The following is a 20,526-nucleotide window of genomic DNA, read 5'->3' as shown; positions in this document are numbered from 1 at the left end:
GTTTCCGCTACTCCTCTGCTTCCATGCCATCAGGTTAGGAAGCTAGCAAGAGAGCTAAGCTAGCGTCACGCAAGGCCTCCAGCAGACCAGCGGGAGAGCTACCAAGATCATACACTGCTATTCGGAAGGAGACAAATATCCATTTATGAATCTGCATGAGAACAATTAAAATTCCAGAAATATGGTGGTTCTCAAAATTCGAGACCAGGTAAGTGATGATTGCGTCAATAGCTGACCTATGTTGTACTGTTGGCACGCTAACGTTAGCTAGCTGCCCCGATTTCAACATTCGCCAGCGGAATGTAATTCGACTTTCTCCAGCTATTCTCTGAAACGGAAGTGTTTCCTTAAACGTTTCAGGTGAAGCTAGATGTTCAGTTGTCATTAGTCACATTAGTTACTGTTGGGTGAAAAACATTTTGAGTCATGCTTTTTGGCGATAATAAGAGGCATCACATTTACTTTGAGACACATGCCCAAGCGGTTGCTGAGTTGTAGCCAGCTAACGTACTGATACTGTGTGAATCCCCAGCAATTAGCCAGAGCCTGCGTGAAATGCTACTAGCTTAACTTGCCCGTTTGGGAAGTGACTAGTTAGCATGTTGTGACTAAACAATACACAACTTAGCTTGAATGTCGCTTCTAAGTGGTTATGTGGTTTAATAATAGCCACAAGATCTCTGTTATGTGGTGAGATGATTAGCTTAACAACCAAAGCAATCTGTTGATTGCGATGTTATTGTGACAACTGGACGTTTGTGACATATGTAGCTATGTTATCTTCCTCAGCTGGTGGGGTTTTATGATAGCTATACGACTGGATAACATGTTAACACTTAGCTTGTAGCTTTTATGCACCGATTCCCCTTAACGAAATGTTTAATCTTGTTTGAATAACGTTACCACCACTTGTGCGAATCTGTCAGGCATTCTTCCCTGGTCAGTTTCGTGATTCTCTTCATATTTATTTTCTAAAGCAGATTTATAACAGTGTTACAGTTCAGTTATGTTCTGGATCACACGCCATTACTGTTTATCCCCTTTTATATCCTGCTAATAAGTTAATCCCTCTTAGCTATTTAGGAAGTAGTTGTTTTCCAAAATGTATTTATTTGTACTATGTGAACGGTATACATGCAGGTAAACTGTTGTGTAATGGCTAGGATGCATGTATGAAGTGAATGGCAATGTGACAGGATTAGACATTGCGTCCTCTGGCTGTATTAAACACTTGCCACCTACTTGTGAAAACGAGAATAGCCTTCTGATATCATTTAAGGGCTATGTGTTTTGGACATGCTTGCTATTTTTTAACACATGTAAGTGTATGTATGTGTGTGTGTGTGTGTGTGTTTGGTGCGTGCTTGAGTGATTGTGTACCTGTTGTGAGTTGCCAAAGAGCTGTCTCCATGGTGATAGTATTAACTAGGCTGGCTTGTGTGAGGAGAGGAGGTACATAGTCGTGCAGCCAGAGAAGCATAGAAAATCTCCTACACCAGTTGTGTTGGACTGAAGAAATGAAAAGCGACTGAATGCAGATTTGTCCACCCTTTTCATTGTGTGTGTGTGTGTGTGTGTGGTGGGGGGGGTCAAAATGAAACAGTGTACAAAGCACAAGTGTCTGCTTGTTAACCTGATTTCATTCCCAGTAAATCTGACCACTGTTGTGCCCTGCAGATATTCACAGGCATTATAATAACTGAATGACAGGATTGTCTTGCGTTTATAAAAAGCGACTGTAAGCTAATTGATTATATGGGCAGTCTTTGTCTTGCTTTTTCTAATACTTATTGCGCATCAATCCCATTGCTGAAATGCGTCATGTGGCTCAAATTTGTACGTGGGCATAGCTTATCTTGTCCTGTTGTTTTCAGTATACTTCAAAGGGAATAATCTTACCCACTGAATTATCCATAGCAAATTGTTCACAATAGATGTTTAGTTTAATACAAAACAGTAGTGCTTGCAATGTTTGACTTTTAGATTTGTTTAATTCAGAGGTTTATTGCATACTCAGGGACATAGAGTACCATTTATTTCTGTCAGCAAAAGGTGAAAGTGCTTGGCTCCATGCTTGACTTTCATAAAGCTTGGAATACCAAGTTGTGAGCAACTGAAACATATTGGGAAGCACTACAGAAAGACGGATCCAAACATAGCTTGTTGTATTTGGTATGGTTTGTAAAATGTGTGGCTCAAACTATGCCATTTAAACTAGAGGTCTTTTGGAAATGAAGACTTGTGAGCTACATGGCTGCACATTAGTTAATTAGCTAGCTAGGCAGCCTGGAGGGTTAAATGAAGGATGACATCTTAATGAACAAATGTACTCTGCATCATCATAACTCCAATTCATGGAAGTGAATGTATGCTGAGCTGTGGAGTGTTTTGATAAAATATTTGGTCAGTGTTTTTCTTCTCTCAAACATTAGGCTTATTTAATATTTCCCTCAGTTTTGGTGGCAGTTTTTCCACCGATTTAAGGCAGATACAGGCAAAACAAGATAATACAGGTTTTAATTCCAGACAAACATTACAGTAGGTGATTTTAACACCGGCTGACTCTTGGCACTCTCTGTAACGGGAACCCCTCTGCATCTTTATCTTACATTTTGTTTTAGATACATAGGTGCACATTGCGCATCCAATGGTTATTATTGTTCACATGACACACAACATTTCAAGTATTGCCAAATTTCACATCTATAACTTGTGGGGGAAAAACATTTAACTGTGATTGTAGCAGCTGTAAGACCACATTCACATCTTAATTTGTTTTTAAACTTGACTTAAGTTAGGGAAGAGTTAAGGTTTTGTGGAAGCTAGGAATGTTCCATCTGGGTCTTTTATAGGGAACCAATTGCAGCCTCTGGAAGGGATCCCCTGCCCTCACTGTTCTCGCCATCCAAGCCAGCCTCCTCCCAAAAGCAGTGGAAAGCTGACCGATCAAAGACTTTCTGCTGGTGTTTTAGTGGATCAGATAGGGGAGCAGCAGTGTGTAGCTAGCCTACATGGCACATGAAGAACCATTAGCACACTGTAGTATTAAACAAGCACATGAGCAACAATCAGTTGCCTGCTTCGTGCTTTCTGTCGGACCAGGCCATCCAACATGAACAAAACTGTGGTAATGATAAATTGACTCTCTTTGGGATTCCAGTCATTTATTTTGTGGAAAAAGTATGCTTTACCAAGAAGTGAGTGATTTAATACTAGCTGGTGGTCAAAAGTAGAAATGTTTGCAGCCTGATATTGAAGTTATTGCTTGAGGTTGTCATTACGTTGACCGTTGTGAGTATGTGGGCAAATACATGGACAAGATGACGCTCTGTCAAGATGTTTGTCTGCTGTGTTTAAACATTGGGTTCTCAGTTCAAACCCACTAGTCAGAGACATTGCAAGTGTTGTAAGAGAGCCTTGTCTTAAAAATGCTGCCACAATGAATAACTACTCCCACATGGATAAATATTGCATTAAATCTTTAATATGGTTTCACTTACATATCTTAAAAACACAGTTACTCTGGGCAATCTTTGATATATTTTTTCACCAGTTCCAAGTTCACACAGTAATACTTTTGCTGTGTATACACCCCTAAGAAGGGTGGGGCCAAATTAACAACTTTTCAAGAAGCTGGGGCAAGAACAATATAAGAACTAGAACTGCAAGCAGTTGTAAGCGGGGTCCAAGTCTCCCGGCACAAGCCGCCCCCTGGCCCCGTGGAGGTCGCGCGAGTTGGCCCGGGCCCGCCATGATTTATTGTCCACGGAACCCGCCGTGGCTCCGGGGCCCGTGGAGAATAAACGACCAGAGTTTTAAATGAAAGGGGCTTGCTGTTACAGAGTATGTGTATGCCAGTGTCATTTGATTTCCAATTTATTGCACCACCTGGAGGCCGATTGATGCCAGATTTCACGCAGGCTCTCGGGAGGCCATGCCAGATAAGGTCCCCGAGTTTGGTGTAGATCGGACATTGCAAATGTAAGTTTTAGCTTATAATTCGGCCGGTTTTTGTCGGATCAAAATTCCCTCTACAAACTTTCTTCGGCTTGGTCCAGAGATGGTCTGTGCCAAGTTTCGTGTCAATCGGACTTGCGGCTTCGGAGGAGTTAATTAAAATAGGTTTTCCAGTTTGGGCGATTTCGCAAAATGAAAACATCATTGCACAGAGGTGTATCCTATACCATAGGATTCGGCAGCATCCCTCAAACACGTAGACATAAGGTTTATGAATGTGCGATGTAGTGAGCCGTAGTTATCCTGCAAAATGTCCTTTGGTTGAAATTCCCATTGAAATGAATGGGGTATTTGAGCTTCGATTATAGCGCCACCTTTTGGCCGAATTCAGGTGTGATCAGGGCCCCATGGGGAACAATTGACCCAAATTTGGTGTCAATCGGACTTGTGGTTATAGAGATATAAAATGCATGTAAGTCAATGTTTTTGGGGGTTTTTTTACGTCTTTAATGTGCGTGTGTATAACAGCGCCACCTATTGGTATATTTGGGTCAACTTTGGTGCATGTAGGAAGAGTACCACACTGAAGAATTCGGCACTGGTTTCATTTCAGTGTGACTTGTGGTTACAGAGGAACAATTTTCTTGGATTAAATAGCGCCACCTAGGTGCGAGTTGCACCAAACAATTTTGCCGAGGGCCTCAGGGGGGCGTCCCACATTAACACTCCAAATTTGGTGTCGATCGGCCATTCCAAAGCGAAGATATGACATAATTTCCTGTTAGTAGCGTTTTTTGCAAACGTTTGCTAGAATATAAGTGCGCCATTTTTTGTCGGATCAAAATTTCCTCTACAAACTTCCATCAGCTTGGTCCAGAGATAATCCGTGCCAAGTTTGGTGTCGATCGGACTTGCGGCTTCGGAGGAGTTAATTAAAATAGGTTTTTCAGTTTTCGCGATGTAGCGAAAAAAAAGTCTAGGCGGAAATGGACGTGGCCTATACCACGAGATTCAGCTCGATCCCCCGAACTCGTGGATATAAGGTTTTTTACATCTGCCTTCATAGGCGGGAGTTCTAAGGCCAAACGCGTTGATCTTGCTTATAGCGCCCCCTAGAAGTAGAAGTGTGCGGATTTTTGCGCCTGAGTTACGTGCTGTGAACTGAACCTACCCTAGGAGTTTCGCGTCCCTAGCAGTTACCATCTAGGCCGCAGTATGAGTTTTATGCACGGAAGAATAAAAATAATAAAAACGACAACAATTACAATAGGGTTCCCAGCTCCGCTGGTACTGGGAACCGTGATACCTTGCATTCGCGGGTTCCCAGCCCACTCGGGCTTGGACCCCTAATAAGACTTCGCAAAGAACTCAACAGTTTTCTTCTTTACTTCAATTTTACATTGCCACTTGTTGTAATGTTGGATGGGTGAACCAGATCAGCTGTGGACACCTACCTTTTTTCCATCTCAGGTCTCCATTGACGATGCAATCAGTCACAGGAAGTCAGTCATGCTAATGTTGAAAATATTTCTGGAGAAAAAGTGAAGAGTGAAGTGAAAAGTGAAGGACACATCAGCCATTTGGAGCACAATGCTGGACTTCATTTAGAGATTTTGATCTTTCTCTCTGTGCCATGGAATAAATTTGGTTTTGCTTGCCAACAGACTGTTAACACAGAACAGAATTGCAGAATTGGCTGCTCAGCACTTGTCAGTATCAATCCGAACAGTCTGATCTGCCTCCATCACCCTCTGATTTGTGGAGTCATCATTTTGTTGTCTGTACCAACCTCCTCCATCAATATGATCATTATTCTTCTTCAAACCTTTGCTATGCTTTAGTCTGTGCCCATTAAAGGAGTTTAAACAACTTTTTTTTAGCGGCCTAAACATGGTCATGTAATACCTGAGCAAATGAGTTGCGTGTGTATTGTGGTGCTTGATGGCGAGTATCCTGAAGTCGCTCTATGGTCTAAGGTCTCCAAGGTTTGAATGGTTGTTTTCTCATATTTGACCTATGCTGTTGGCGTTTCAAGTTGGAATACCAAGGTTGTTCACTTCGTAGGTCATTGATGATTTTGACACCGTCTCTTTCTTTTACAGCCTGCTTTGCTGAAAGCTATTTTCAATGTGGACCCAGATGAAGTGCGCTCGCTCATATTCAAAAAAGAGGATGTGAATGCACAGGTAAATCCCAACACACTCACTAATTCTGCATCTGTTTCCTTAACATTATTGCTATACTTTAAAAACATCCCCACAGCACTGAATTAAAAACCTCTAATGTATAATTGTGGTTGAAAGTCCTCATAAAACTCTTTCAGTAAATAGTTGCTGAGTACAAAAAGCACATAGTTTGTTTTTTACAGTTCTCACTGCATGATCTGGCTCTGCTTATTTTATTGCATTCCTCACCATTACTGCTCTAAGGGGTGGGGATGGGGGAGTGTTTCGAAATCAGGGTTGGTTTGTACTTGCTTACGTTTCACTGGGAGACTTTCAAGTTACTGGATTTGTGTTAAACCCACTTTTGGTCATGAATGGTGACTGTGTGTCAACATTTATTGATTATTTTTCCTTTCTAGCATTGTAATGTTACAAATTAGTAAAAAGAGAACATGAAGTTTTAATGTCACATCAGATCAGGACCAAATTAACCTGTAAAAAGTAAGGTAGGAATCAAGGTTAAGATGTAAATGCAAACTGTCTTTCTGTTGACTCATCACAGGACAATGAGAAGCGAACTCCACTGCACGCTGCTGCCTATCTTGGAGATGCAGAAATTATCGAGCTGCTGATTCTTTCAGGTGTGTTTTTTCAAAAGAGGATTTATACAAAGAAGCTGTCAAATACGACCATGCAAATTTCTCTCATGCTTGTCGTGCAGAGCACTTTGAAGTCATTATTAAAAAATTGTAACCTTTCATCTTGAGCATTGAAGTCAGATATCCAGCAATATCTGAAAACGACATGGTTTAGGAAACAAATATTGGTTTAATGTTACAAAATAGAAATTATGTGTGGCATCAGATTTAGCTGTTAATTTTTTCAATTACACGAAAGAGCAGAAATTATGTAATTGTCACAATTTGGGCTTGTTAAAAGGTTAATGAGATTGTTAATATGTGACAAATATGGTCACGTATTATATGTTATTATCATTATTTCATTATTTCAACAACTCAGGACATACCACCCTTTGTTTGAACCCACCCATTTTTCAAGTGAGGAAAAACTATTGGAACATGTTTCTTGTTGCCCAGGTGTTGCCTTTTAGGTTAATTGTTCAAACATTAAAGAGCTCTGCATGATTAGTCTAAGTTTTCATCCTTGGTTCAAACTATAAAGACTGCATTTCCTATTAAAGAGGATAAACCAACATGAAGACCAGAGAGCTGTCTATGGGAGAAAAGCAAGCCATTGTCAAGCTGAGAAAAGAACGAAAATCAACCAGAGCCAGTGGACAAACGTTGGGTATAGCAAGCACAACAATTTGGAATGTCCTGAAAAAGAAAGAAACTACTGGTGTACTGAGCAACAGGTCGGCAAGGAAAACAACAGTAGTTGAAGACAGAAATATCTTGAGAGCTGTGAAGAAAACCCCCAAAACATCAGTAAGTGACATCACCAACGACCTCCACATTGCAGGAGTGAAGGTATCACAATACACTGTTCAAAGAAGACTCAGAGAGCAGAAATATAGAGGCCACACCACAAGATGCAAACCGCTCAGCAGGAAGAATCGGAAGGCCAGATTTAAATTTGCAAAGAAGTACAGAGATGAGCCGTAAAAGTTCTGAAACACAATCATATGGACTGATGAGACCAAGATTAATCTCTACCAAAGTGATGGAAAGGCCAAAGTGTGAAGAAAGAAAGGAACTGCTTATGATCTGAAGCATACAATCTGTGAAGCATGGTGGAGGTAATGTCATGGCTTGGCCGTGCATGGCTGCTTCTGGAACAGGCTCATTAATATTTATTGATGATGTAACTGATGATGGTAGCAGCAGAATGAATTCAGAAGTGGACAGAAACATTTTGTCTGCCAATTTACGGAGAAATGCATTGAAACTAATCGAGAGGAAGTTTATCATGCAGCAGGACAATGACCCAAAGCACACTGCCAACAAAACAAATTACTTCATCAGGGGAAAAAAGTGGAAGGTTTTAGACTGGCCAAGTCAATAATCAGCTGACCTTAACCCAATAGAGCATGCATTTCACCTCCTTAAGAGGGGAGAAACACCCCGAAAGAAACAAGAACTGAAAGAAGCTGAGGTAAAAGCCTGGAATAGCATCACAAATGAAGAAAGCAACAGTTTGGGTCACAGGCTTGAGGCAGTTATTGCAAGCAAGGGTTATACCACCAAATATTAAATTATTAGTTATATTAAGTTATTTACTTTAAGATTATTTGTTCCATTACTTTTGCTCACCTAAGAATGCTGTGGTCTAATACAAACGGTGATATGTCCTAAGTTGTTTAACACATCTAGATGTGAATGCCAGGAAATGAAAGTCTTGTCTCATACTCATCTTTTGATCTTAAACCCAAATGTCTGCAGTGAACAACAAAAAACAAAAGAATTTGCCTTACCGTTCCAATACTTTTGGATGGGACTGTATTTAAAAATATGATGACCAAAATAGTCATTTGAGATGTTTGTTTTTCATGATGTTTGCATCCACTTGAACCTTTAAAAATCACCTTGGGAAAAGTCATCAGCACCTTTCTTCTCTCTGCTGTACATGCAGGTCCTAATATACAGTTTTGTTTGAAGTCTGTAATGCAAATTTCAAAATGTCAAAAAGGCTTTAGTCGTTGTTGAAATGGTGCACTTGATGTCATGAAACTCTATACACAGTCTGACAGCCATTGTCTTCTGACTTGTAGGTGCCAGAGTAAATGCCAAAGATAACAAGTGGCTCACTCCTCTGCACCGGGCTGTGGCCTCCTGCAGTGAGGTATAGGAATGTTCCTTTGATTGCGTAACACCAACTTGTTCTATTGTGTTTTTCAAATCTAAATAATGTGAAACGTAAACCTACGCATGACGGCTTCTTGCAGGAGGCTGTCCAGGTGTTGCTGAAACACTCTGCTGATGTAAACGCCAGAGACAAGAACTGGCAGACGCCACTTCACATCGCCGCAGCGAATAAGGCTGTCCGCTGCGCTGAAGCCCTCGTCCCACTTCTCAGCAATGTCAATGTGTCAGATAGAGCAGGCCGCACTGCGCTGCACCATGCAGCCTTCAGTGGTCATCTGGAGGTAATCTTAAGCCTAAAGTATTGTTTGATTGAGCTGTACTCGAAAGAAGTGCTTTAATATTAATTTCGTTTTTTGGGTCTTGCAAAGCAGAAACACGATGCTACTGACCGGGTTTTTGACATCGTATTTTTATTAAAATATTATGTACGTTGCAACGTCTCCCAGTTTGATTTCTGTCCCCACACTCCCGTGTTACATTCAGTAACGGTCCCAGCTCGTTATTGGTGCATGCAAAAAAAAAAAAGGCTGGTCTATATTTATTTATTCTTTCGCCAAATCTTATGTAACTACGGAATAGACCATCTGCTTCTTGTTTACGCTGGCATGCGCATGTCCAGTGTACCTGAACAGGCCCTAGCTGTGCGTTTTCAGTCGTTTGAATGTAGACGGATCAACTCCAAAACGCATCGTACTCGTTTTAATTCTCCATTTTGTAAACTAAAACAGAGTAGTGTGAATGGGGCCTAAGCTAAGCTTCTGTTATATTGGTGTTTAGAAGAGTTTTGATGGGATGATAATAATTAGCCTTCTGATCCAGGAGTCAGTTGCACAAATCCAAACGCCAAGAAAAACTCTGAAGTTGTCGAAGCCACAGCTCATCAAACAATAAAGCTGCTTTTCAATGAACCAGTCATAGCTTGTTTAGAAATTAGCACATTTTCCCACATGCATGCAGACTAACACTACAAGCTGTCAGCCATAAATTGTGTTCACACACTCAGTGACTCTAAGTGAACAGTCATTGCTTGTCCAATCACATGCTTGCATGCAAATGAATCATTGCAATCATATACTTGCATGCAAATGAGTTATCTTAAAGGCGTTAATGTCTAGTCTAATGAAGTGTTTATGCAAATCAAGTGCAAGTCTGTGGTTATTCCAGTAATGGATAGCTGCATGCTTTATGTCTTCTTGTCCTGTTGATCTGCCTGTAGTCATTGCATTCAAAATGTCAAACTTTAATCAACTCACATTTTCTCAGTAATTTAAAAAACAATTTATATCCTTGTTGAGGCTCATCTAATTTATGAGACCAGATTAAACTGAAGTAAACTGTATGCATGCATGTGGTGTAGACCAGATAATCAGTCCATCGGCTAAGTGTTAAGACATTAAACACCATCATCAATGGTTATACGAGCTGCCACATTGATTGAATTAGTGGTGTTCAGGTTGCATCCTCCCTTGACATATTTCCTGATTGCTCTGTTTTTCTCTGTTGCTACTGTTAGATGGTGAGGCTCTTGCTCTCCAGAGGAGCAAACATCAATGCCTTTGACAAGAGGGACCGCCGTGCAATCCACTGGGCAGCCTACATGGGTAATACATTTCAACATCACATTATTCATTTTCTGTATAATTTTAGGAGTTCCTCTTATGTTATGCTCAGTGAAAGTCTACAGGACATTTTTTTTCTCCAGTATTTAATAAAGACACCAAAATTACATTTTAAAATGAACACTCATGTTGTGATTTAACCCAATGAAATTTACGTATGAAATGTATGTAATGAAATCATTCTGTTTTTGTCTTCAGGCCACATAGAAGTGGTGAAGCTGCTGGCATCTCACGGAGCCGAGGTGGCCTGCAAAGATAAGAAATCTTACACCCCTTTACATGCAGCAGCCTCCAGTGGAATGATCAGCGTTGTCAAATACTTCCTGGACCTGGGGGTGGATGTGAGTTCCACCCACAAGCTTTTAGACACTGCTAGATATTAGGATATGATCAGCAGAGGACAGAAATGTAATAACACATAACCTGTCCTGAAACATGTTTTGGTTTATTTATAAAAGGAGTGACCGTATAATACCAGTTTGCCTTGATGAGCGACAGGGGTGTCATTTCTACTCCCTGTTTATCTTTCCATTTAGATCAATGAGCCAAACGCTTATGGCAACACACCCCTCCACGTGGCCTGCTACAACGGGCAGGACGTGGTGGTGAACGAGCTCATTGATTGCGGCGCTAACGTCAATCAGGTGAACGAGAAGGGTTTCGCACCTCTTCATTTTACCGCCGCTTCACGCCATGGGGCGCTCTGTCTGGAGCTCCTAGTGTGCAACGGGGCCGACGTCAACATCAAGGTGAGTAAAAACCACAATGTCACTGTTTTAACCCTGATTACTTGACAAAAAGGTTAGTCATTATGATCTGGGAAAGCGGTTTCTTAATAACTGGCACTCCTTTTCCAGAAACAGATTGAGAAATAATTGCACTAGTACTATTGACAGTCAAAACAAAAACTGAATATTTGTGGTTAATACTTCACACACTTGTTGCTTGTGTGTGAAGTGTTTATTTATGTTAATGTAATTGCAGTAAAACTTTACTGTGCCTCCTTTTTTGGGTGGTGAATTCCAGAAATGCAGCTTTCTAACTTCTTGTAGTCTTTTGGATCCTGTTGTTTGGGGAATATACTTTATACAGGGTGTCTGTGGGGTCTTAAAAAGTCTTAAAAGTTAATAAATCAATTTTGTGAAAATTAAGACTTTTTAATGGCTTTAATCGCCATTTAACATGGTATTAAATTTTGTAGATATTTTTTTCAATGTTAAAATCCTTTTTGACCAGAGTTTATATGCTAAAAGTGTGGGTGGGTGTATTTATTTATATTGCATAGCCAAAATTACTAAATAGGCAGGGCATAGTGACTGTGTGATTCTTCTGTATAACGTTAGGCGCAGGGATCTAGCGTGCAGCACTTCACTCTCATACGCTCTTAAAAATAGATCCGTGCGAACCAGAAAACTGATTCACGAGTAACAGTTACAGCCGACCAAAATCTTCCACTATGTCGGACCCCCAATGCTAATCGCTCAAAACATGGTCGGATTGAGCTCTGTGGCCGCTTGAACAGCCCTGTTACTCAAAAACAAGAGCAAGATGTGCCATCAGCAGGTAAAGCGGTAAGACAGAAGATAACAGGGAAAATATAAGCAGTGTATTGGTTTGGCTAACGTTAGCTGGCTATTTGGCTAAATCGACCCCTTTTATTGAAACACGTTCAACTTTTCATAAAGCCGATGTGCTCGTCAGTGTCAATTTTCGTGAACAGATCAATCACAGCCTGGATGGAACAGGATTTTTAAAAAAGTTTGATTTGCTACAACAAACTTTTCAAATGCTGAACTCATCTTTCTGCATAAATGGTTATGATTATCGACAAGTTACTAACCTACTTAAGATTAACTAGGCTACCATACAGAGCATTTTTCTTGCACAAAGTTAATGAATAAAATTTTTTATAAAACACAAAATGGAACAGCTGTAACTGGAATTAATATTATAATAGTGGTTAGCTATATACTGTACTATTACATGAAATTATAATGAATATAGCAACATAAATAATAATATCAAACTAACAGTTTACTACTACATTAACAATATACTTTTAATACATTTTGTAATATTATGCTAGAATATGTTGAAAAGGTCTTTAAAGTTATTGAATCTTACTTTAGGATTCCTGTATATACCCTGTTATAGCTGAAAGCCATAGTAATGACCTGCATTGTGATACCACCATGTTTTTGTTTCACTTCAGAGTAAAGATGGTAAGACTCCACTTCACATGACTGCCATCCACGGGAGGTTTTCTAGGTCTCAAGCAATTATTGAGAATGGTGAGCTCCTCGTAAAATTCAGCCTTGCTGACTTTATTTGTCAATGCTTGTTTTGTAAAACCAAAACTGCTTCTCAGTGTAACACCAGCTAACTGCTTAGTGTGTTTTTTTTTCTGAAGGTGCCGAGATTGACTGTGAAGATAAGAACGGAAATACACCATTGCACATTGCAGCTCGATACGGACACGAGCTCCTCATCAACACCCTCATCACCAACAGAGCTGACACTGCGAAGTAAGTGATCCTGTCTGCCCTTTTTCAGCAACACTTCGAGCAGCCGTTCCAATTTTACACATCGTGGATGAGTTGCAAGTTTAGACCTCTCCAAAGCAGACGTGCAGTGTATGTTATGTAACTGATACAGATGATTCTGTACAATGAATAGAAATATTCTACCCTACCACTGATATTTAGGTTGTTCTGGCTAAATCAATATATAACAATTGTGTCTTTTTCAGACGAGGGATTCATGGCATGTTCCCATTGCATCTGGCTGCTCTCAGTGGATTCTCTGACTGCTGCCGAAAGCTCCTGTCTTCAGGTGAGCAAGTCTTTCACTGATAACCAAAATGTTAAAACCTGTACAACAGTTCTACTGTAAAACCTCATATACAGTATGCAGGATCTTGTTCATAATCCTTTACTTTGATGCAGGATTTGATATTGATACTCCTGATGACTTTGGAAGGACCTGTTTACATGCTGCAGCAGCTGGAGGGTGAGTACAGGACAGCTCAATAGTATTATTAATATATAACCAAGTGTTAAGATGTAGTTCATGACTTGTAACAAAAAGACTACCATTGTGTGTGTCCTTTCATAATAATCTCGCTAACCCCTCAGAAACCTGGAATGTCTCAATCTTCTCCTCAACACGGGAGCAGACTTTAACAGAAAGGACAGCTTTGGCAGGTTTGAAGCATTTAATTGTGGATTTGGTTTGTGCTACGCTAGTATCTTGGTAAAATTTGAACAGGGAACTCAGCCATGTTTGCTTTTCCAGGACCCCTCTGCACTATGCTGCTGCCAACTGTAACTACCAGTGCCTGTTTGCTCTGGTGGGCTCTGGGGCCAGCGTCAATGACGTAGATGAGCGGGGCTGCGCTCCTCTCCACTACGCCGCTGCCTCTGACACAGATGGAAAGTCAGTAACACTTTTTAAAAATTCAGTTTCTTAAAGGAGGAGATGGCTATGTGGGAGGCGGGTTATGTTTGAGGGGTTTTCATGGATGCAAGCTCAGTGGCATTATTGGCTATGCTAAGTAACAGTTCAAGACTTGAAAGACGATGGTGTTTCCTTAACTACAGTCTCTTTGTTGTGTCTGCAGGTGCCTGGAATATTTACTGCGAAATGATGCAAATCCAGGGATCCGGGACAATCAGGGCTATAATGCTGTGCACTACGCTTCGGCGTATGGACATCGCCTCTGCCTGGAGCTGGTGAGAACTTCACTCCAGAGTACATGACGCATAACAACCAGCATCTCCATATATTGGAGATATGCTATTTATATATGCCATATAAGCTGTATTGTAATGATGTTTATTGCATTGCCGCTTCTTCCATTCTTGTACAGATTGCAAGTGAAACACCTTTAGATGTGGTGAGTTGAATTTGTACTTTTGTTCCTTGTTTATGTTTGGAGTTTTTTATGTTGGTAGAGTATGCCACAATCAAACTGAAGGGAAATGTCAAACAGAAAAGATTTGCACAATGTACTGTGATAGCTTCCAGCAAATTTAATTTAACAAAGCAACTAAAATAACCATCACAAAGCAAGTATATTTATAGACACATTTGTCACTCTGGTGGTTGTGATCTACATGATTGCGGGTCAATCTGCTCAAACTGTGCAGATCTTTTGTCTGATTTTTACCTTCAGAGTAAGCCACAATGCTCAATATCTGTAATCCCAAGCTTCATAGCTAAGTAAGTGATTGTATCTGAAGTAGGTTCTAACTTGAGTACCTGGTTTGTGCAGCTAATGGAAACCTCAGGGACAGACATCCTGAATGATTCTGATGTCAGAGCCCCCGTCAGCCCATTGCACCTTGCTGTGAGTAATGTATATCATTATTTATCCCATTATCCTTATCATGGCGTTATCCTCAATCTCATCTCATTTGTGTTAACATATTCATGGTAAATCAATCTTGTAGGCATACCATGGTCACCACCAAGCTATGGAGGTTCTAGTGCAGTCTCTACTAGATCTGGATGTGAGAAACAGCCAAGGGCGCACACCCCTAGACCTGGCTGCCTTTAAGGGCCATGTAGAGTGTGTTGACGTCCTAATCAACCAGGGAGCATCCATCCTGGTCAAAGACTTCACCTTGAAGCGAACCCCCATTCATGCTGCAGGTATGAACCAGGAGTTAGTGGCTCATGAATTTGCCTATATATATATATATATATATATATATATATATATATATATATATAATATGCTAATGGAGTGTTTATTCTTTCCCTACAGCTACTAATGGTCATTCAGAATGTTTGCGTTTGCTGATAGGAAATGCTGATCTTCAAAGTGCAGTAGACATTCAAGATGGAAATGGCCAGTAAGTAAAATTTGTTGGTGATTTTTTTTATTTTTTTCCCTCATATTCTAAAGTAATTGTTGACATCATTGTCTGTTATCTCTTAGAACGCCCCTGATGCTGTCGGTCCTGAGTGGACACACAGATTGTGTGTATTCTCTGCTAAATAAGGGGGCCAGTGTAGAAGCCAAAGATAAGTGGGGCAGGACAGCCCTACATAGAGGAGTAAGCAGACCTTACATTCTTACATACACGTATCACATACTGTATATGTACTGTTTTTGCTTTTTATTGTGACCCTAATTTTAACTGTTGATTTTTTTTTGTGTGTGTAGTGCACTTTTTCCTGCCAAAATAAATATTAAATTAAACTTTTGTTATCCACTTTACCGTTCACATCAATGTGCTTGTGCGTATGTTTGAGATGTTGCCAGACATGTTATAACTATACAAATATGGATTTTTTTTTCACCTTAATCAGTTGTAAACTCAGATTCTAGATTTGGGCCTGCCCATTTGTCTATGGAAGCAAAAAACAACATCCAAAATATTGGTCAGCTCTCATCAGATCATTTGAAATGCACGAATGACTGCGGCTGTGGCTCAGGAGGTAGAGCGGGTTGGCCGTTAATCGGAAGGTCGGCGGTTCAATCCCTGGCTCTCCCTGGTTGCATGTCGAAGTGTCCTTGGGCAAGATACTGAACCCTGAATTGCCCCTGGCGCCATATTCCGCCAGTGTATGAGTGAGTGTGAATGTTAGTTTCCGTTTGAGCTCTTAGGCTCAGTGTATGAATGTGTATGACTGGTGAATGCAGATGTAGTGTAAAAGCGCTTTGAGTGGTCGAAAAGACTAGAAAGGCGCAATACAAGTACGGCGCATTTACATTTGCATCTACTGTTTTCTGGCCACAGGCGGTGACCGGCCACGAGGAATGTGTGGAGGCCTTGCTACAGCACAGCGCCAACTTCCTGGTGCGAGACTGTAAAGGGCGTACACCGGTCCACCTGGCAGCAGCGTGTGGACACATTGGGGTACTGGGAGGCCTGCTGCATGCTGCCCAATCAGTGGAAACACTCCCTGTCTTAACAGACAACCAAGGCTACACCCCACTGCACTGGGCCTGCTACAATGGTATAGAGATTAAGATTTGAAGACCTCTTAAAAAAACAAATTTTAGTCATGGAAATGTATATCTGTTTATAGTAATATATGCTCTTGATGTGGTTAACGCTTTCTTTCTTTCCCTGCAGGTCACGATACGTGTGTCGAGGTTTTGCTGGAACAAGAGGTTTTTCACAAGGCCGAAGGCAATTCTTTCAGCCCCCTCCACTGTGCTGTGTAAGATCTAGAGCTGTCTGGATTAATGCGTTTGAGGACAGAACCGCTAACAGATGAAATAACTGGTCTTTTTTCTTTTTAGGATCCATGACAACGAAGGTGCAGCTGAGATGCTGATAGACACTTTGGGCCCTGCCATTGTCAATGCCAAAGACAGTAAAAACAGGTATACACACTCATGAAGACAAGTAGAACCAGAAATTGCACCCTCAAGAGTTTCCTAATACTAGACAAAGTTGCCTGATGGACTATTTCATAAAAAAAAAATGAGCCTTGTTTTTATGTTATTTGTGCAGGACCCCACTACATGCAGCAGCCTTCACTGACCATGTAGAGTGTCTCCAGCTGCTGCTGAGCCACAACGCACAGGTCAACAGTGTCGATGCCACAGGGAAGACCCCACTCATGATGGCTGCTGAAAATGGCCAAACAAATGCTGTTGGTATGAAAGCTTCTCTGCTTTAACCACCGGCTGAAAATATCACTGTGGGATATAATAATCAGCGATGTATTGAATTAACGTTATTGTGTTTTCCAATAAAATTCATCTTTCTCACTGTCAACTTTCAGAATTGCTGGTGAGCAGTGCGAAAGCAGATCTCACTCTGCAGGATGCTGTGAAGAACACTGCACTTCATCTCGCCTGCAGTAAGGTATGTATTACCATATGGTGGCAGTGTTCTTACGTTCTACAAATATAAGCTATGTCCCTAGAAGTAACTGTTTAAATACTACAAATAATGTTTATTTACAGGTTGTTTTTTATATTCATTGTACTTTATCTGTTTTCTGCAGGGACATGAAACCAGTGCCTTGTTGATATTGGAGAAGATTACAGATAGAAACCTCATAAATGCCACTAATGCCGCCTTACAGACGTATGTATCACTTGTATTACATTAGTGTCTCTTGTGGTAACGTTGGTGGATTACTGTGGGGATTTGAATTATTAATGTAAAGATACAAACTGTAAAATATTGACTTGTCTGTTGGCACGTCCATCTTTTATCTTCCTTTTAAGGCCTCTGCACGTGGCTGCAAGAAATGGTTTGACTGTGGTGGTACAAGAGTTGCTTGCAAAGGGAGCCAGTGTACTTGCAGTTGATGAAAACGGTAAATTCGCAATATTATTTTTATAGTATTTAGTATAGTGAGGTTTTAAAATTTTAAAGCTTTTAAACTTTTAACTCTGTGTCTTTGAACTTTTTGGGGAAAAAACATCATCACCTTTAGGAAATTTTAACAGGCACTTTTCACTATTGTCTACCTTTTATGGACAGAATGATTAATCAGAAACTAATGGGCAGATTAATTGATAATGAAAATAGCTCATGCACATTGCTTGTCCTGTAAACCATGTAATTACTCCTGATGCTAGAAACTAGCACTGTGTATTATTTTTATTGAAAATGTAAGACTAGTGCGCTGTCTTTGTTTTAGGTTACACACCCGCCTTGGCTTGTGCCCCCAACAAAGATGTGGCAGACTGCCTAGCCCTCATCCTGGCCACCATGATGCCTGTGTCCCCCTGCGCCCCGGCACCCGCCCTCCCTTTCAGTGCCATTAACCACTACACTACCAGCCCCTCCAAGAGCGTCACCTTCGACAGCCTGCCCATGCTGCACAGCGAACACAGCTCATACTGCAGCTTCAACAACATCAGCCATCACGATGGCTTCTACAAGGATGAGGAGCTCAATGACTCTGATTCAGAGACCTATTGAGGGACAGGATGAAGCGATAAATGCATAAACACACACATTGTGTCTTAAAAATCAGCCACCGCCAGCTTGGGAGGGCAGAAGAAGAGAAAAGCCCCCACAGGAGCCTTAAGAGGTCTAATACCCCACCCTACCAGAGAGCAAGAGAGAGGGAGGAGGTGCAGCAGGCTGGCCCACACTCATCCCGACCTCATCCAGCACCAGGTGTCCTTCAGCTGATACTGGACCTCAGTAACCGCTGCTTTACCAACACTGACTTCTTGAGTGCTAAAAACTGGTTGGGCGGACAGCGACTTTTGTACAGCAATAAGATGCTGAAGATGGATGGTAGCACTTCACAGAGAGCTAAACCAACAGGGACCAAAAGACATGGATGCATTTTAATCCCAGTTTTAACTGTGTAAATGAGTTTGAGATTTTTCGGGGGTTTATCAGAGGAGCCAGTTTTCATTTCTGAATTGTCTTGATGAGCTAGATAAGGTTGAAATCCGCACACTACATCCATCAGAATGCACTAGTCCTTCAAGTCTGTATGTCACACAGGGAGATGATCATTTATTTTTTGAGATCAAAGTTTTAATATAGCCGTGTTCATGTCTTAAACTTCTTATCCTGTAGGGAAAAAAATCTGATTTACTGATCTGAGTAATTTTAAAAAGCATTTGATATGTACACCAGGTTATTTTTAAGTTGATCAACCTTACCTTTGTATATTGTCCATTGCGGTTTAGTCTTTCAAGAATAAATTATTTCTGTACTTTCGGTTCCTATTTATGTGTTCATTTTGTGCCTTCATTAGTTACTGAGAAAACAAGGGTTTGTAGAGGCAGCTGTGAAAGTACAGTGATGCGCACTAGGTAAGTAATGAAACATTTGTAAAAAGCACTGATCCAGTACCGAGGTATCTGAGGCTCAGCTTTGTGTGAAGAAACACTGTAAACCAATGACAAGACAGCATTTGATTTCCTTCTGTTTGAATGTTATTTTGCAATGTTAGCTGACAGGTTTTGCTTGCTTGAACTTTAGAAAAAAGAAACCACTCAATCCTACCGTGATTCAAAAGTCCCCTGTTGAAAAATCCTTTTAACTGGAAATATGTACAATATATTTGCTAGATTCATTAGAGTGGGAAAGTTGTTTTTTTTCTTCTTCTTTTGTTGCTTTTTCTTGAAGAGGGATGAAACTAGCATGTATATAGAAATTATGACTGTGAATTCAATGCTCCAATGAGTTCTTTCAGTACTGAGATTGCTGTATATTTTATGAGTAATAAAGAAATGAGTTATTTAATAATGCTTCTTTATGGAGTTTTGCCTTTAATTCTGTTGAATACAATACACACTTGAAGCACTTTTAATAGTTATTTTTCACAACGTAGTAAAATAAATGTCTGAATTCTATTCAGCTGCTTCAGTTTCAGGGTCCTGCTATGTGTATGCTTACTGTCAAACTGTTATGTCTCTGGGACACTTTAATAGAACAGGGTCATCATTAATATGGGCTACCTGTCATATTCCATTTTATATTTTTTGTGGTGACTAAAATATATTTGTTTGAAAATGTTTACCAATTGCACCTTGCCTGCTGTTCAATTGGACATTATCCTAGATTTGATTTATACTGACCCTTAATTATTTTCTCAATAATCTAGTGTGCCTTTTATGATTTGTAAATTCTATGTTCTGTGTGCAGTCTTGTTCTGGGCACTACTGTAAAATGTATCATTAGTTATTATAAAATCAGTAGTAGAATTGCAGAGTGTTAGTATGGGAGCCATTATTATGCATTGTCCACTATCCACTGAATTCTTCTGACTTATGTTCTTTATGTTGTAGAGATGTTTTTCACAACCTATGACAAGTGATACACTGATTAGCCATCTTCTAAAACATCAATGATTTAAACAGTATAATGATTATTATATTATTATATAATTAGGGCTCTTTAAAACAAGGGCGGCACTGTGGTTAGCACTGGTTGATACCTGATCCTAAATTGTCCTTTGGTGGGAGTGTGAGCGTGAGTGGTTGTGTGTCTATGTGTGGCGCTGCGATGGACTGGCGAC

General features: G+C 40.4%; 1 protein-coding gene across 1 annotated transcript; it reads left to right on the top strand.

Annotated features, from left to right (window-relative positions):
- The first annotated feature begins 10 nt into the window (after positions 1–10).
- ankrd28b (ankyrin repeat domain 28b) lies at positions 11–19,756 on the top strand. The gene is made up of 28 exons (XM_038711677.1): positions 11–208; positions 6,060–6,143; positions 6,685–6,763; positions 8,854–8,924; positions 9,028–9,228; positions 10,461–10,548; positions 10,765–10,907; positions 11,103–11,315; positions 12,779–12,857; positions 12,977–13,091; positions 13,316–13,398; positions 13,512–13,575; positions 13,701–13,769; positions 13,861–14,001; positions 14,186–14,297; positions 14,435–14,461; positions 14,840–14,914; positions 15,018–15,219; positions 15,335–15,422; positions 15,509–15,626; positions 16,314–16,533; positions 16,653–16,740; positions 16,823–16,906; positions 17,037–17,182; positions 17,311–17,393; positions 17,536–17,618; positions 17,762–17,853; positions 18,181–19,756. The coding sequence occupies exons 1-28, from the start codon at positions 182–184 to the stop codon at positions 18,462–18,464; spliced, it is 3,159 nt and encodes a 1,052-aa protein (XP_038567605.1). The 5' UTR covers positions 11–181; the 3' UTR covers positions 18,465–19,756.
- The last annotated feature ends 770 nt before the right edge of the window (positions 19,757–20,526 follow it).

Source organism: Micropterus salmoides, unplaced genomic scaffold (genome assembly GCF_014851395.1).
Source record: "Micropterus salmoides isolate LMB-PRFRI ecotype aquatic unplaced genomic scaffold, ASM1485139v1 Ms_hic_scaffold_11, whole genome shotgun sequence".
NCBI classification, from domain to species: domain Eukaryota; kingdom Metazoa; phylum Chordata; class Actinopteri; order Centrarchiformes; family Centrarchidae; genus Micropterus; species Micropterus salmoides.
This window is presented reverse-complemented; position numbering and strand designations above follow the sequence as displayed.

What these genes read in the sequence shown, in the direction of transcription:
- ankrd28b (XM_038711677.1), top strand. Translation starts at nt 182, where the DNA reads ATGGTGGTTCTCAAAATTCGAGACCAG. An exon ending in CCACTGGGCAGCCTACATGG is followed by an intron (nt 10,549 to 10,764) that starts GTAATACATTTC and finishes TTTTGTCTTCAG; the next exon opens with GCCACATAGAAGTGGTGAAG. An exon ending in ATCGCCTCTGCCTGGAGCTG is followed by an intron (nt 14,298 to 14,434) that starts GTGAGAACTTCA and finishes ATTCTTGTACAG; the next exon opens with ATTGCAAGTGAAACACCTTT.